Source organism: Rhinolophus sinicus, chromosome 15 (genome assembly GCF_057876585.1).
Source record: "Rhinolophus sinicus isolate RSI-liver-muscle chromosome 15, RSI-T2T, whole genome shotgun sequence".
Lineage (NCBI taxonomy): Eukaryota > Metazoa > Chordata > Mammalia > Chiroptera > Rhinolophidae > Rhinolophus > Rhinolophus sinicus.
Window position 1 is genome coordinate 103,956,879 of NC_142515.1, and position 15,323 is coordinate 103,972,201.

The window sequence follows — 15,323 nt, forward strand, 5'->3', positions numbered from 1 at the left end:
ATATTGATGTCTTGAATTTTTAGCATTTCAAACTCAAAAGGCACTGTCACCCTGAATCCTGGATCCCTAGCCTCACTTAAAAAAGCATAATGGACACAGATTGTCCATTTAGGCTTCTAGCAACAGTGTGATGTAGGAAGACAAATTTTCAACCCTTCTTCTCAAATGTATCTCCCCAATCACTTTCTTTCTGCCTCAGTTTCCTCATCTGACAAAATAGTCACGGTGGTTTCCAAACATTTTAAAGAACTTTCTAAAATGAAATATTAGTCAAGACTACAATATATAATATAACTAAAAGGGTGAATGAGTTCTCCAAGCAGCTTAAATCTTTGCTATTTTGTTAAAGCATTTCATTATTCATGGACCCCCGAAGCACCTTCCTGGAGTCTGAGGGTTCTCTGGTCTCCCACTTTGAAAGCCAATGGGTTACAAGATGGCTAAGTCCCTTCCAGGTGTGAAATTGCCTTCACCCCCACCCCCACCCCCACGGCCTGTGCCCCAGGACTCCTGATGTCAGTTCTTCAGATGGTGTCCTTGTCAAGAAGTCAAGCTTGTCTTTTCTGGTGATTGAGTCTTAGAAAGTAAAACCTGCAGTTTTCTCATGACCTATATTTTGTCCTTTAAGGCAATGGGTCCATTCACTGAACTAATCTGTCTTGAACAGCTACGTGGATTTGTTGGGTGGAAGAGTTACATTTGGTCCTGGAAGTTATAACTATGAGTCACGGGATCCCTGATCTCAGGGCTTGTTTTCTGCCTGGTGGCTTGAGAGAGAGAAGCATTTTCATCCTGCTTGACTATCCTGCTACATGTTCAAGGTCAATTTTATGTCTAACATCAGAGAAGCGAAAAACAATCAAAGTGCTTAGCGCAAGAACGGAACACCAGAATTCTTGTATTTTCAGGGATACGTCAGTAACTTAGTAATTTACCTTGACTGACATTGAAATGAGTACAATAAGACTTACCATGCACTAAAAAGAGATTTAATGCAGTCTGCAAGGAATTTAGTTAAGAGTTTTACATCGGTTGGTAAAATCTGCTAATAACAACTCATCACCACTTCAAAGAAAAATGGGATCATTAAGCTCATGGAAGATACACAGACATGTACATCCACCCAAACACTTCAGAATAAGTCAAACTGAAAAAGTATACTGAGTTGCTCTATGGTAGTGGGGAAATTATTCAATGCTTTGTTAGAGCTCTGAAGCATCAGGGGAACGAGGATATGCATTTGGAGAGGCATGCGGGTATGAGCTGCTAAGAACACAGCAGAGGAGAAGAAGAAAATGGCTTCCTTTGTAATGCACGGTGCACAATTTGTGGGCTGACCCCCGTCCCCTGCCAAGCGATGTTGCATAACCCATCATTTTTAGCTTCAACATGCCCAAGAGCTAGAGTGGTCGAACATGTATATCCTCCACTTCCAATTGGAAATAATTTTATTTTCAAATAAGAACCTCATCGCAACTCGATTGGCTTCATTAAGCGGCACGGCCCCCATTTTGCAAGAGAGGAAACTGAGTCCAAGAAGTAAACATGACCTGGGCACTGACACCACTAGAAGGTGACATGAGGATTCCCACGCACCTCCTCCCGGACCCAGGCTCCTGCTCAGGACTTCTGCTGAACATGTCGCCTGAAAAATCCCCTGGAGTATTCTGTTGATAAAGAATCTGGGCCTCAGATTTTCTGTGGTGATTGTGTAAATCTCACTCACGAGAAAAAAGTTATACAGTCCCTTTCATGCTTCTAGTTTCGGTGCCTCTTGGCTGGGCAGATTTCTAGTAGCTTTTGAATAGACTACTAAACATGGAATTGTTCTGAACATCTGTAAGCAAAATACGCAAAGATATCACCCAGTGAATGAACATCCTGGGTTTTCTTGCCAGAAGTGGCGTTATTTGTGTATTAGGCTAATGCACTGACATTAACCCAGAATGCTTATCCATTGCAGAATGTCTTTTCATATTTTCATCTGTATAGTCATTATTATAAAATGTAAGAATAATTCTCTATCAGGGTATTCAGGAATGTGAATAGCTCAATTACTTCTAAAATCAATGTAGTAAAGCAACAGCATGCCAGTTAATCAGTTGGTTTGCATAACAAATGTTTGAGAAGGAGGGAGGGAAAGAGGGAGGGAGAGAGAGAGAAGAGAGAAGAGAGAAGAGAAAGCCAGGGTCTGCACAATTCTTTAAAACAAACACGAAAGCTCAAGCTCTTATTTGACTATAGAGAAAGAATTCTGGAAGACAGGTACTAGCATTGCTCAACTTGGTATCATAACCTGCCCCTAATTCCTACTACAATGTATGTGGTACATTCTCAATAAAGGGTGGACTTAATTCATCCAAGAAAATCTACATGCAATCTAGGCTCCTCGTGGCTGTTCCATTCCAGGTTTCTGTGGGTTCTCCTGTGCCACGCAGACACTGAGCTTTCAGAGAACACCAAATGAATGAATGCATCCTCGGAAATCATTTTAGGAACAGAATGCTGGCCACTAAGCCTTAAAATTATTTCTCAGCATATCTCTTAGAGACAGACCTGAGACACAAGAAAGGGCTGCCAAACGGTGGCTGTGAATGATACCACTCGCCTTCAAGCTGAGACTGGCCTCCTCGCGCAGGAGTTGGCAGCTCTCTGAGAGCTCAGAATTCAGGTCTGAAACATCTAGGGGAGGTAACGTTCTCAGCCTGTGAGCTCTGGGTATGGTGCTAAGTGATGAACCCAAGGAAGAGAAGTTTAAATGCCTGTTAGAGGAGGATGGTCATTTTGGAAACAGGTTTACATAAAATGATGACACATGTGAGGGGTGAGGTGTCTCCAGCGAAAGGCGAGGAGGCAGTCACAACCTTTAGAAAATCACGGTGGTCTGACTTCTGACTCTGAGCTTTGAGGTCGAAAACTCCGCTCTCTTCATTTAATTCAACCCAAGGTTAATCCAATATGGAGAGAATGACCTGTGTAGACTAAACTCATAATAGACTGAGATACACACAGCTCAGGATGGCATTTAATTGAATCCGAAATGAGAATTAGAACTGCCTGGCTGACTGAACTGGTCTCTTTATTGTCTTTCTGCAAATAACAGCCACAGGAGGGCAAAGGAAAGATGAGAAGTTTCTATAGAGCGTGAATCAGAAGAAGAGGAGTTAGTGATAGAACTTAAAAGCATCATGGTGTCAGGCTCTGGGAATGTCCAGCAGTCAAACCTTACAGAGTAACCCACAGGGTACCAGCAGGACTTCCCCTTTCCCAGGCCGGCCTGGCTGACCAGCCTCCCTACCGAGATCCTCTGTTTTTCCTTTTACATATGTCAGGGCATTCCATCAGCTTACTCTGAGGTCCTACAGACCTAGAAGCCAAACTCTCTCCTAAGCGACTGCGTTATAGGCTTATTTTATACTTTCATTCCCAAAGGGCAACTTGATTGCAAATTCTTGAGGGATGACTGTCCCCTTATATCTTCTACATATATCAGGCAGATCAGCCAGCATGGAAAGGACCCATTGGTGAGCCTTTAATGAATGTTCTGCTTACATGTCAGAGTCAGCTCTATCCATGTGTCACCATGGGGCTCACCTCCTCCCTTGTCTGTTAGAAGACATATAGCTTTTCTATGTTCCTAATTGCAACACCAGCTCAGGTTTGAGAATAACAGGGCCATCCACAGCCACACAGAAATACCACTCAGACATTAATATGAAGCCCGCTTTTACACTGGTTCATTCATTCATCCCAAAGCTGTGCACACTCACGAGCAAGCGGGCGCGACAAACTACAGTCAACAGTTCTGGTTCCATGCTTCTGATAACTGACCTGTGTGTCAAGACAATGCTTGCGGAAGCTCTGACATTCGTCATCGTGTGATAGTTTAGCAGTGGGAGTGTGCGGAGTGGCAAAGCAGGTCCTAAGGATTTTGAGAACCCCCTCCTGAGTGCTACCCCTGTACGTCAGGCACCAGCCCCAAGAAACCAAATGGTAATGTAGGCTCAAGTGTATTGCTATATGAGACGAGAAATTTGCCAAGCAACTCAGGTCCTTACGCTTCTTGAATGAATGAATGAATGAATGAATGAATGAATACAGACATACATACATGCATGCATACATACAGACATACATACATACATAACTTTCCAAAGACTCCTGGGTTGTGACCAAAGTTTTACAAAGTTAATTATAAATACAAGAATAAGTAATTTTGAAATTAATGCAAATACTGAAGCATAGACTGATACTTCTCTCGCATGAAACCTCAGCAATTATTATGTATCCTAATGGAGACTTGGTTTTTCTTCCGTAAAAGTTAGACCCCTCCAGGGCTGACTTGTTCAACAAGGCTTTGAGCACCTAAGGTTTCAGTGGGGGAGGCCCAGCCAGTATAACTTGCTTTCTGTCTTCCCCATTCTCTGCTCTGTCAAAAATCTTTAATTAGCTGGTTACCATAATTACTCTAGCTAGGGACCTTGTTTGTTCTCCTTCCCTGCTATTCCCAGGGATCTAAAGGCTCTACCACTTCCGAGCCAGAGGGACCTTTCTATCACAGCTTCTCTCTGCCTTTTTGTTTTTCCCTTTCATGATCAGAACAACAACAAAAAAGCCTAGGGAAAGAAATCATCTCTCCTTCTGTGTCTGGGTAAGACTCTATAACTATCTATTCCCAATCAGGAACAAGTTTCCATGACAACCATGCTTCCTGATGCCACCTCTAACTTAGCAGACAGTGTTCACATCATAGACGGTTCTTTACCAAGCTCCCGGGTTTCTATACTTCACTATTGCTAGAGGCCTCTAACACACCAGCTGTTTGCGTGAACTGTATCTTAAAAGGGTTTTGTCTTTTTCCCTTCTAAACATCAGAACGACAAAACAATGCCTGGAATGTTCTTCACAGTAGTTATTAAAAAGCACACCAATATATTAAAAAGTATAGGCATGAGGGATAGACAAGAAAGAGAAGATGTGAATAGGTGACTGGAGGATCACTGGGACACGATGACACTTGGGTGACTTACACCACGGTCAATAGCACAAACTTTGAGCTAAGAGCTAACAAGCTTGAGATTCCTGCTACATAGACCCTGGGTAAGTTACTTTTTCTCTGAGCTGCAGCACTCCCTCTATAAAAGACAGACACTGAGACACCTTATGGAACTGTTTGGAAGATTACATGGTAAAAAACGAAGATGCAAAAAGTGCTTATTACAGTATCTGGCACATAGTAGGAGTTCAACAAAGGGGCATTATCATGTCATTGTGAGGATGGAGAGTTGAACTGGAACGAGTCTGAGCAAACAAGCAATCACAATATTCTAATAGATTATTAACATATTTTGCTGGGGAATAATAGTATACGCAGTAGATATTTGGAGATTTTCTTAGCAACCTTTTCTCTTAAGCTATTAAATCATGTCTGCAATTACAGGAAGGCATCTATTTATTTCCATTCCTGAGACTTAAGAGGATACACCTGGGCAATCTCCAGGGTTCATCTAAATCTTTCTATTTATAGCTCTGCATAAGCATTTGTTTAATTCTGAAACTGAAGCAAAGTAAAAAAATGGATTAACTATTAAAGTATTTGTTCAATATTCCCCCACATTCTTAACACTAATCAAAACATTGCAATTCTCTAGAGGCAAGAAAAACAAGAACATGTATATTTTTATAAAATTTTCATTGCTGCACAGCTCAAATTTCATTTCAAAATAAGAATTCATATCGTAGAAAACATTCAACATGCTCATTATTGAACAAACTTCCATATTCCAACTCCTCCCCCACCTTCACTCCACAGTACCCTCAGCTGAGAGGGCCCTCACAAGTAAAACTAATTCAAAACTTATTTTACAAGGTAAAACTGTTTTTGCATTTTTAAAATCCCTTTTCTGTCAATATGGTGGACTATATATCTAGATAAACCCTCCTTATTAAGAACTCTTATGATAGTGAATAAAATATTCTTTAAAAATGTGTTTTATAGTATGGACATTCCTCAAAATACTAAAAATAGAATTATCATATGACCCAGCAATCCCTCTTCTGGGTCTCTCTCCAAACAAAATGAAATCAGTACCTCGAAGTGATATCTTCATTCCCATATTCACTGCAGCTTTATTCACAATAGCTAATAGCCAAGAAATGGAAACAACCTAAGTGTCCATCAACAGATAAATAAATAAATCGTGGTATATACACAATGGAATATTATTCAGTCTTTAAAAATTAAGGAAATCCTCCACTTGCAACAACATGGATGAACCTGGAGATCATTAATGCTAAGTGAAATAAAGGCAGACACAGAAAAAAAAAAAATTGCATGTGAGATACTTATAAGTGGGATCTAAAAAAGTCCAGCTCAGAAACAGAAAGTAGAATGGTGGTTACCAGGGGGAAGAGTAGGGGGAATTGGGGACATGTTGGTCAAAGGATACAAACTTTCAGTTACGTAGGATAAATTAGTTCTGGAGATCTAATGCCCACCATTCTGACGACAGTTAATAATACCGTATTATATATTTGAAATTTGCTAAGAGGGTAGATGGCAGGTGCTCTCACCACACACACAAAAAAAACAGTATGTGATGAGATGGATATATTAATTAGCTTGACATATCATGTTGTATACCTTAAATATATACAATTTTTATTTTAAAAATTTTAAAAATAATTAAGAAAAAAATGTATTTTAAATGCTACCTGAGCTGGCAGAGAAGTAAAGGAAATCCTTGAAGGCCAGAAACAAAAAAATCCAGAGATGGGATCTGGATTTTGAGCTAGAATGTGCCATGGGGGCATCTGCCTATCCTAGCCACCAATTTTTTTTTTTCTATAAAAGGCCAGATCATAAATATTTTAGATTGTTAGGGCATACAGACTCTTGCATCTGCCATTGTGGTATGAAAGCAGTCATAGATAATATGTAAATAAATGAGTGTGACCATGTTTCAATATAATTTTACTTATATAAACAGGCAGCAGGCAGGATTTAGCCTGCAGGCCATAGTTTGTCAATCCCTTCATTATAGCCTGGCTTTTAATATTTTTAACCTCAGGAAAACATGTCTGGTATATGACATGCCTGTCCCATGTGCTAGGCTTTTGCAGTAATGGCCCCAATTTCTTCATACCTTCCTGTACACATGCCTCTGGGAAGTCCCTCCTGTATTGACTCTGGGCTAGACCACGTGACTTGTTTTGGCCATGGGACAACAGTAAATGTGACAGCAAAAAGACTTGAAAAGTGTTAGCAGAACAGGGCTTGTCCTCTGTTGCTGCTCTGGGGACCTCTGCACCCAGCCAGGGTGACCAGGCCAGCCTGCTGATGACACATGGTACATCATTCCCATGGCCACAGCCAACAGCAAACATTGAACAATAGCTATCAGTTGCCAGACATATGAGTGAAGCCATCCAGAAACAACTAGCCCATAGGCAACCCACTAGTTGACTGAAGTCACTTGAGTGAGTCTAGACAACACCAGCAGAAGAACCGCCAAGCTGAGCACAGCCTAAATTGCTCACTCACAGAATCATAACCTAATAAATGGTTGTTTTAGTGATTACGTTTTGGGGTGATTATTCTGCAGCAAAAGCTAAATGATACATTCCATAGGATGTTTGTTATCTTCTAAAAATATAGAGGCCAAGAAGTCTATTTACAGAAATGGGAAAGAGAAGACAGAGAAAACACAAAAAAATTAGTATGTCCATTTTAAAGATCCTATTCACCTGCCAGCAGAGGCAAGCGCTTCCTTGTTTTTGTTTTGTTTTTTAATATTAAATCAGTGTCTGTATGTTTGTTTGTTTGTTTGAAGGAGGGTGTAGCTCACAGTGGCCCATGCGGGGATCAAACTGGCAACCTTGGTGTTATTAGAACCATGCTCTAACCCACTGAGCTAACCGGCCACTCCTCCTTGCTCCTCCTTGTAATATGATAAAACAAATTCCTCCTACCTGAGCAGACTTCTTCGTAAGTAGGATTAGAAGTGAAGCCTCCTGCAAAACCAACTTGAGTTGAATATACTCCTTTCAGGGTCCAGAATTTCCTCTCAGCTCCCCAAAAACAGCCCATTCCTAAGAAAAACATAAGATACTGATTAGTCCTTTTGCATATTAGAAGCTCTGTTACACTAGAAAAGAGATGTTGTTCCTGTCATTTAGTAATCAAACATGACTAAGATTTTATCTTTTAAAGAAGAACTTCTAACATTTAAAAATAATTTTATTTAAGATTATTTGCATATAATGTCTGCTTTACAAAACATAGAAAGCCTCCCATTTTATTTATTCATTCATTTTAATTAAAATTTACTAGGGTGACAATGGATAGTAAAATTTCATAGATTTCAAGTGTACAATTCTGTAATACATCATCTATATATCACATTGTGTATTCACCACCTAGAGTCAGTTCTTCTATCACCATACATTTGACCTCTTTTACCCTCATCTATTGTCCCTCCTCCCCCGTCCCCTCTGGTAACCACTAAACTGTTGTCTGTGTCTATGAGTTTGTGTTTATTTGCTTGTCTTGTTCCTTTGTTGGAAAGCCTCCCATTTTAATGGAGTTAGTAAAGCTACACTTTTCCAAATAACATAGTAAAAGGATAACTGTATTTGATGATGACCACACTCAATTCATTATGGACTCATCAAACATAACAACTTGCATTAATAGTAGAAAAAAAATAAGAGCGGTAACACTATAGAAAGGTAACACTAAACTACTGATTTAAATGGGAAAACTTCCCAAATCAACACAGATTGACACAGTATTCAATTAACAATTTCACATAAGTGTCCTGTTTTTTTTAATTAAATCATTCTAAACTTTGTGATAAATCACTGTTCCCCAAAAAGAACATTTTGAGTTCTGTTACTGAATATAATGAATGAGGAAAGAGAGAGAAAGACAAAGACAGGGAAAGAGGGAACAACAAACAAAGAAACTCACAAAAATAGCATTCTATTCAATTAGCAAACATGGTGCTCATACCAGTAGTTACTGGATTCCTATCATAAAAATTAAGACCTATATCCCAAGAACACATGTACATACACACATCAAAATTGGTGACTTACATTTCCCTGAGCTCAAAATAAAGAACCCTCATTTTCTACCATGAATTTCTGAACTGTCCACAAGTACTACTTGTGGCCAATTTCTAGATGTAAACAAGTTTAGTGTCTCACTCAAGTTTTATATGGCATTAGTAAGTCATATATAATTAAGACGTTGGGTAGAACAACAGTTGGCAAATTAATGTATGCCTCCTACTTCAACAATCACTATTTGCTAGATTTGATGCCACAGCTGAAAGAAAAATTAGAAGTTTACTGAAATTCTTGACACTTATTGATATTCTACCTTAAAAATTCAGAGCAGCAATAACCAAAAAACAATGTGCATAATGTTACATATCATACAAAAATATATTTTCTCATATGTGAGGGGAAAAATACCAGCCAAAAATAGGTTAACAGTTAAAAAAATATAATAGAGCCAAATGATGAAATTTGATGCAGTTAAAAAATCACTATGTGATAATAACGCAACTTGGAAATATGTATATGAGTATATCATTATTACCTAAAGCTAAATTTACAAAGAGAAAATAATTATGTGCATGTTTTTATTACAACTATGAAAAAATATTCAGACCAAAGTAGACTAGAAGGAAATACACAGTTATAACCATGATTGTATTACCATGGTGAGAATATAAAAATATTTGTTCATTTTTCAAGCTTTTCTGTAATAGATTCATATTATTTTACAAATTAAAAATGTATACATTGTTTAAAGGAAAGCAAAGAATTCAAAGACAAACATAAGCATATGCATTATTTGAGTTACACACTGCTAGGTACCATTTTTTCCTGTTTGCAAGGGAATTGTTAGCTGCCAGTGAATGTAACTATTTACTGAGTACTTATAAAAACTGAGTATCCTCAAGTCTCTGGAACAAGGACTCACTATTAATTTTATTTCATTGCATTCCTGGGGTGAGGGAATTACATTAGTCAGGATTCTCCAGAGAAACAGAACCAATAGGACATATGGTGACATATACAGGGAGAGGTTTATTATGAGGAATTGGCTTCCACAGTTATGGAGGTTGAGAAGTCCCATGATCTACAAACTGCCAGCTGAAGACCTAGGAAGCTGGGACTATAATTCCAGTCCACACCCAAAGGCCTGATAACCAGGAGCACCAATGTTCAAGGGCAGGAGAAGATGGAAGTCCCAGCTCAAAGAGAGACAATGAATTCACTCTCCTGCTGCCATTTTATTCTATCCAGGCCCTCAATGGATTGAACGATGCCCACCCATGTTGGTGAGGGAGGCCTTCTTTACGCAGTCTAACGATTTAAATGCTCATCTCTTCCAGAAACATCCTCAAAGACCCATCCAAAAATGATGTTTTACCAGCTATCTGAGCACCCTTTAGCCAGCTCAAGATGACACATAAAATTAACCATCACAGGAATAATAACAGGAAAGCTCTGGAGAAGGATAGGCAAAAAGTGAACTGGGCAGCATTACAGCACATAAAAGGTCACAAATGCACCGAGTTGTGCAGTGTACCAAGCTGAAGGCACTCAACTCCCAGAAGTTCAGAGGACGGTGGGGTTCGTTGAATAAAATTTCTATTTCATACAATGACTACCAGCGACGGTACCAGGAGAACTGCAAGCCTTCAGTATTCTATGCACAGGGTACATGATGGGCTATTTTGGCAGTCAGCTTATATCCTGACCATTGTCTACAGTTCCACACAGATGGCCCCAGACTATGTCCTCTGTATTTTCACTATATCCTCATGGTGTAGGTTTATAAAATTGAAATGGTCTTGGGCAAACCAAACAAAATACTTGCTGCAAGTAGAGAGATATTTAATCCCCTTTTGATGTTTAACAGGAATCAAGAAAAGACCCCTGCTAGAGGAAGTAAGACCTCCAATGTCCCCAGGGTGGCCCACGTGTGGCAGAAATAATAACCTCCAGAACCTGGTGTGCAATCAATGTCAAAATTCCTGGAGACGAATTTAACTTAGAAAAGGGGTTGTTGGAAGAATAAAACTCCTCCTTGAAGCAATCAAATGTTGTATCTACTGCCTTCCAGTATAGCCTAAGCATTCTATTATTTGGTTTTGTGTGTGTGTGTGTGTGTGTGTGTGTGTGTGTGTGTTGTGTGTGTGTTTAAACAAAGAAAACAGGATTATTTATGGCAGAGTTCTCAGAATTTACAATTGCCTAGTGAACATAAATATCATCAAAGAAGATACAGTATGTACTATTTTCTTTAAAATATTTTATATTTTTAACATTTTATTATAAAGTAAAACACAAATACAGAAAAACCACACAAAAGAAATGCACACATCAATGATTATTAGGTTAATGTCCTTGTAACCACCACCCTAGTCAAGATATAAAACTATGCAATCCACCCCAGAAATCCTTCTTTGCATCACACCTCAATCCCAACACCTTTCCTCCCCTCAAAAGTAACCACTATCTGATTTTGTAACAGTCATTTCCTTATGTATCTTTATATTTTTATCACTCCATTTGTCCATCCTAATACTATAGCTTGGCCTTGCTAATTTTTAAAATTTTGATGTCTTTAAGTTCTTTTAATCGACAAGTTCCCTCTCCATTCTTTTCCTTTTAATATCCATTGAAGAAAACATGGACCACTTAATCTGCAGAGTTTCCCAGTGTGGGTTTTGTCATTTGCATTCTCATGGCCAATTCAACTTCTTAATTTACCCTCAGTATTTCCTGCAAATTTGCAGCTGGAGTCAGAGGCTTGATCAGACTCAGATTTCATCCTTTGGCAAAACTATGTGGTACTATGTCCTTTTTTTTAACTTAAAAAAATATTTCCAGCTTTACTGAGATATAACTGACGTATGGCGTTGCATAAGTTTAAAGTAGACAACATGACCATTTGACACACGCACACACACACACACACACACACACACACACACACGTATATATGTGAAATTATTACAATAAGGTTAATTAACACATCCATCACAAGAAGCTTAGTTTCTTAAATGAGAAAAGGCATTTCAAGATCATGATCTGGGTACTTGTGATGCTTATTGCAGAGTGCCCCGCCATGGGACACCAAGACACCAGGTGGCTGGAATTGCTCATCAAAATCCAAGTCCTGTCAGACCCACCAAATCCTAAGGTAATAGGAATGCAGCAAGAATCCATCATAAAACAGCCATTGTACATCAGGAATCATACGTGAAGAGAGCCAGAGGGCGTGAGCAAGCAGGATGACTAGGTAGCCAGCCTCTCAGAGCATCCATCAGGGATGCCCTCTCACAGCATCCATCAGGGATGCACCAACCACTCCCTCAGTTCACACCTGTGGCTGTATGAGGATGCTACACACTCAGCTGAAGGATGAGAAAAAGGTTGGATTTTTGTTTTATGATTGTTTGATTTATACGTTAGGATGCAAGCCAAAAATGCATAGCAGCCTCACTGTGGTCCCACTCAGGAGTGGCCATAAAAGATAATGGTAAAGGAAAATCCTCCCAACTGGTGACCTTCAAGCAGTGTACCAGTCACCCACTTCATGTGGAAGGAAAAGTAGCCCAAGTGTAGAATATATATGAATTCATAGGCCGTAGCCATTGGCTTAGCTGGCTAGTGAGAATCCAGAAACAAAATGACTGAAAGATCAGGAACAAGGAAATCTGAGGTAGAAGCACACGGACACACATGCAGGAGTGAGTGTGCAACATAAAGATGTATGCGTCACATGTTGATGCCAGCCACAGGGCTTCCACCAAGAAAGAGGCACCAAACAGCAAAGCGGACAAAATGACCTGGCTGGTGGACATCAGTCAGCCTATTTCACTGCCACACATGGGCACAGTAATGGACTCCTACTTACCAAGTCTTATCCACTATCGCCACCACCAAATGTCCAACCTTCTAACAACAGATCTTCTCCAAGTGCCTTATGTAGCATCATTTCTCAAAGTGATCAACCAGCCACTAAGTGACAAGGGGGGAGATGCTGGGCTTCTTCCATGCTGAAAGGGCCAGTGGTTTGTTCTCAAAGTAACACACACATAGTTCAAGTAGGGGTTTCACTTTCCCACCTTCAGAATTTCAGCCAGATACTATCCCATAGAATATTACGTCAAACCAGGGAACCCAGTTTAGAGCACAGAAGATGCAGCAGTGGACCCATGACTACCGTTTCCACCTATCTTATTATATCCCACCCCACCCAGAAGCTGCCATTGATAAAGCACTGCAACAGACCAGAGCAGTTCAGAGAGAATACTCTGGGAGGTTGGGGTGATACCTTTGAGAACACTGAATATGCCCTGAATCAAAGACCCCAAAGGTACTGGGGCACCATGTTCCCCAGAAGAATACATGTAGTAGGAAAACAAGGAATGGAAACATCACTGTACTTATCATCATCCCAGTGAACTATTAGTGGACTTTGTACTTCCTGTCCCACAACTCTTTGCTCTGCAGTTAGAGGTCCTGGTCCCCAGAAAGGTACACGTTCATCAGAGAACACAGCAAGAGTTCACTGAATTATATGCTGCCACTGTTGCCTAGGCATTCTGGGGTCCCTGTGTCCAGGGAAAAACAGGCAGAAAGAGCTTACAGGCAGAACTGACCCACAAGAAATGTAGGCGATCTCCATTGGGCCTTGCAAACATTGGGTGTTAGAAGTTACACAATTATTTGCCAATCATATGGGTTTAAAAATTGTAACTTATTGTGATTTTAACATTACTTGGCTAATTACCAGTAAGGTTGAGCATCTTTTCATATTGTATATTGGCCGTTCATGTTTGCACTTTTGTAAATTGCTTTTGTTCATTTTTGTATTAGGTTATTATATTTTTCTTGTTGATTTGTTGGAGTTTTTATATATTCTGAATACTAACTTTTTGTCAATTTTATGTTTGCACAGATCATTTTGTATCTGATTTGCCTTTTACCTTCACTTATGACGTCTATTGTCATGCAGATGTTTTAAATTTTAATTGGGGTTAAATTTCTCTACATTTCCCTTTTTTTGACTTTCAAAAGTTTTATTTCCTTCTTAGAAAGTACCAATTATCTTTTCAAATTTTTTAAATTTAACTATCAAACTTTTTCACCAATTATGAGAAAGTCAGGATTTCCTAGCGCTTCTTTTTAAGTTTTATTAAACTTTTGGGGTGACATTGATTAGTAAAATTACATAGCTTTCAAGCGTATAATTCTGTAATACATAATTCTATAACACATTATATAATACATTATATGTTACATAATATATAATATATATCGCATTGTGTGTTCACCACCCAAAGTCAATTCTCCTTCCATCACCAAATATTTGACCTCCTTTCCATCTTCTACCACTCCCCTCCCTCTTTACCCTCTGGTAACCACTAAACTGTTGTCTGTATCTGTGGGTTTTTGTTTGTCTCGTTCATTTGTTGCTTTCAGTTTTATATGCCACATGAGTGAATTCATATGGTTCTCGATGTTTTCTGACATATTTCACTTAACTTGATAATCTCAAGATCCACCCATGTTGTCACAAATGGCAGTATTTCATCTTTTCAGATGGCGAGGAGTATTCCATTGTACATATATATCACGTCTTCTTTCTCCATTCATCTATCAAAGGACACTTCGGTTGTTTCCATATCTTGGCCATTGTAAATAATGCTGCAATGAACACAGCAGTACATATATCTTTATAGATTAATGTTTACAGATTTTTTGGGTAGATACCCAGAAAAACTTTTTTTGTGTATCATGCATAAGAATTCTTTCCATACATTAAAGTTCTAAAGATAATATCCTATATTTTCAGAAGTTTTAAAGTTTTGATATTCATTTACCTTGCTAATTCATCTGGAAATAATTTTTTGTGAAGGAAATGAGGTACAGATTCAATTTAATTTGTTTCCATATAGATAACTCAGTATCAAAATAAATTATTAGTTATTAATCCATTCTTTCCCCACTTATCTCTAATGTTATCTCTATTATGTCTTTATAAGTGGTCCGATTTCTGGGCTACCTAGTATGTTCCATTCATTTGTCTAGTCCTGCACCAATAATATACTGTTCTTCATTCATTTACTCAACAAATATTTATTTATTCATTGCCTACTATGGGCTGAGAAGTGCTCTAGGCACTTGGAATACACGAGTGAACAAAACAAAGACCCTACCTTCTTGTAGTGCTTACACGCTAGTGGTGAAAGGCAGATGATAAACACTAAAACTAATAAAGAAGTACATGA

The 15,323-nt window shown here is 38.9% G+C and overlaps 1 protein-coding gene across 3 annotated transcripts in view; it reads right to left on the reverse strand.

Annotated features, from left to right (window-relative positions):
- Positions 1-15,323, reverse strand: part of MSRA (methionine sulfoxide reductase A) — a 337,239-nt gene that overhangs the window by 163,511 nt on the left and 158,405 nt on the right. For all 3 annotated transcript variants that reach the window (XM_074338344.2, XM_074338345.2, XM_088792546.1), the window contains exon 3: positions 7,972-8,091. In XM_074338344.2, coding sequence (XP_074194445.1) covers positions 7,972-8,091 — 120 coding nt within the window. The remainder of the gene's footprint in view (positions 1-7,971; positions 8,092-15,323) is intronic.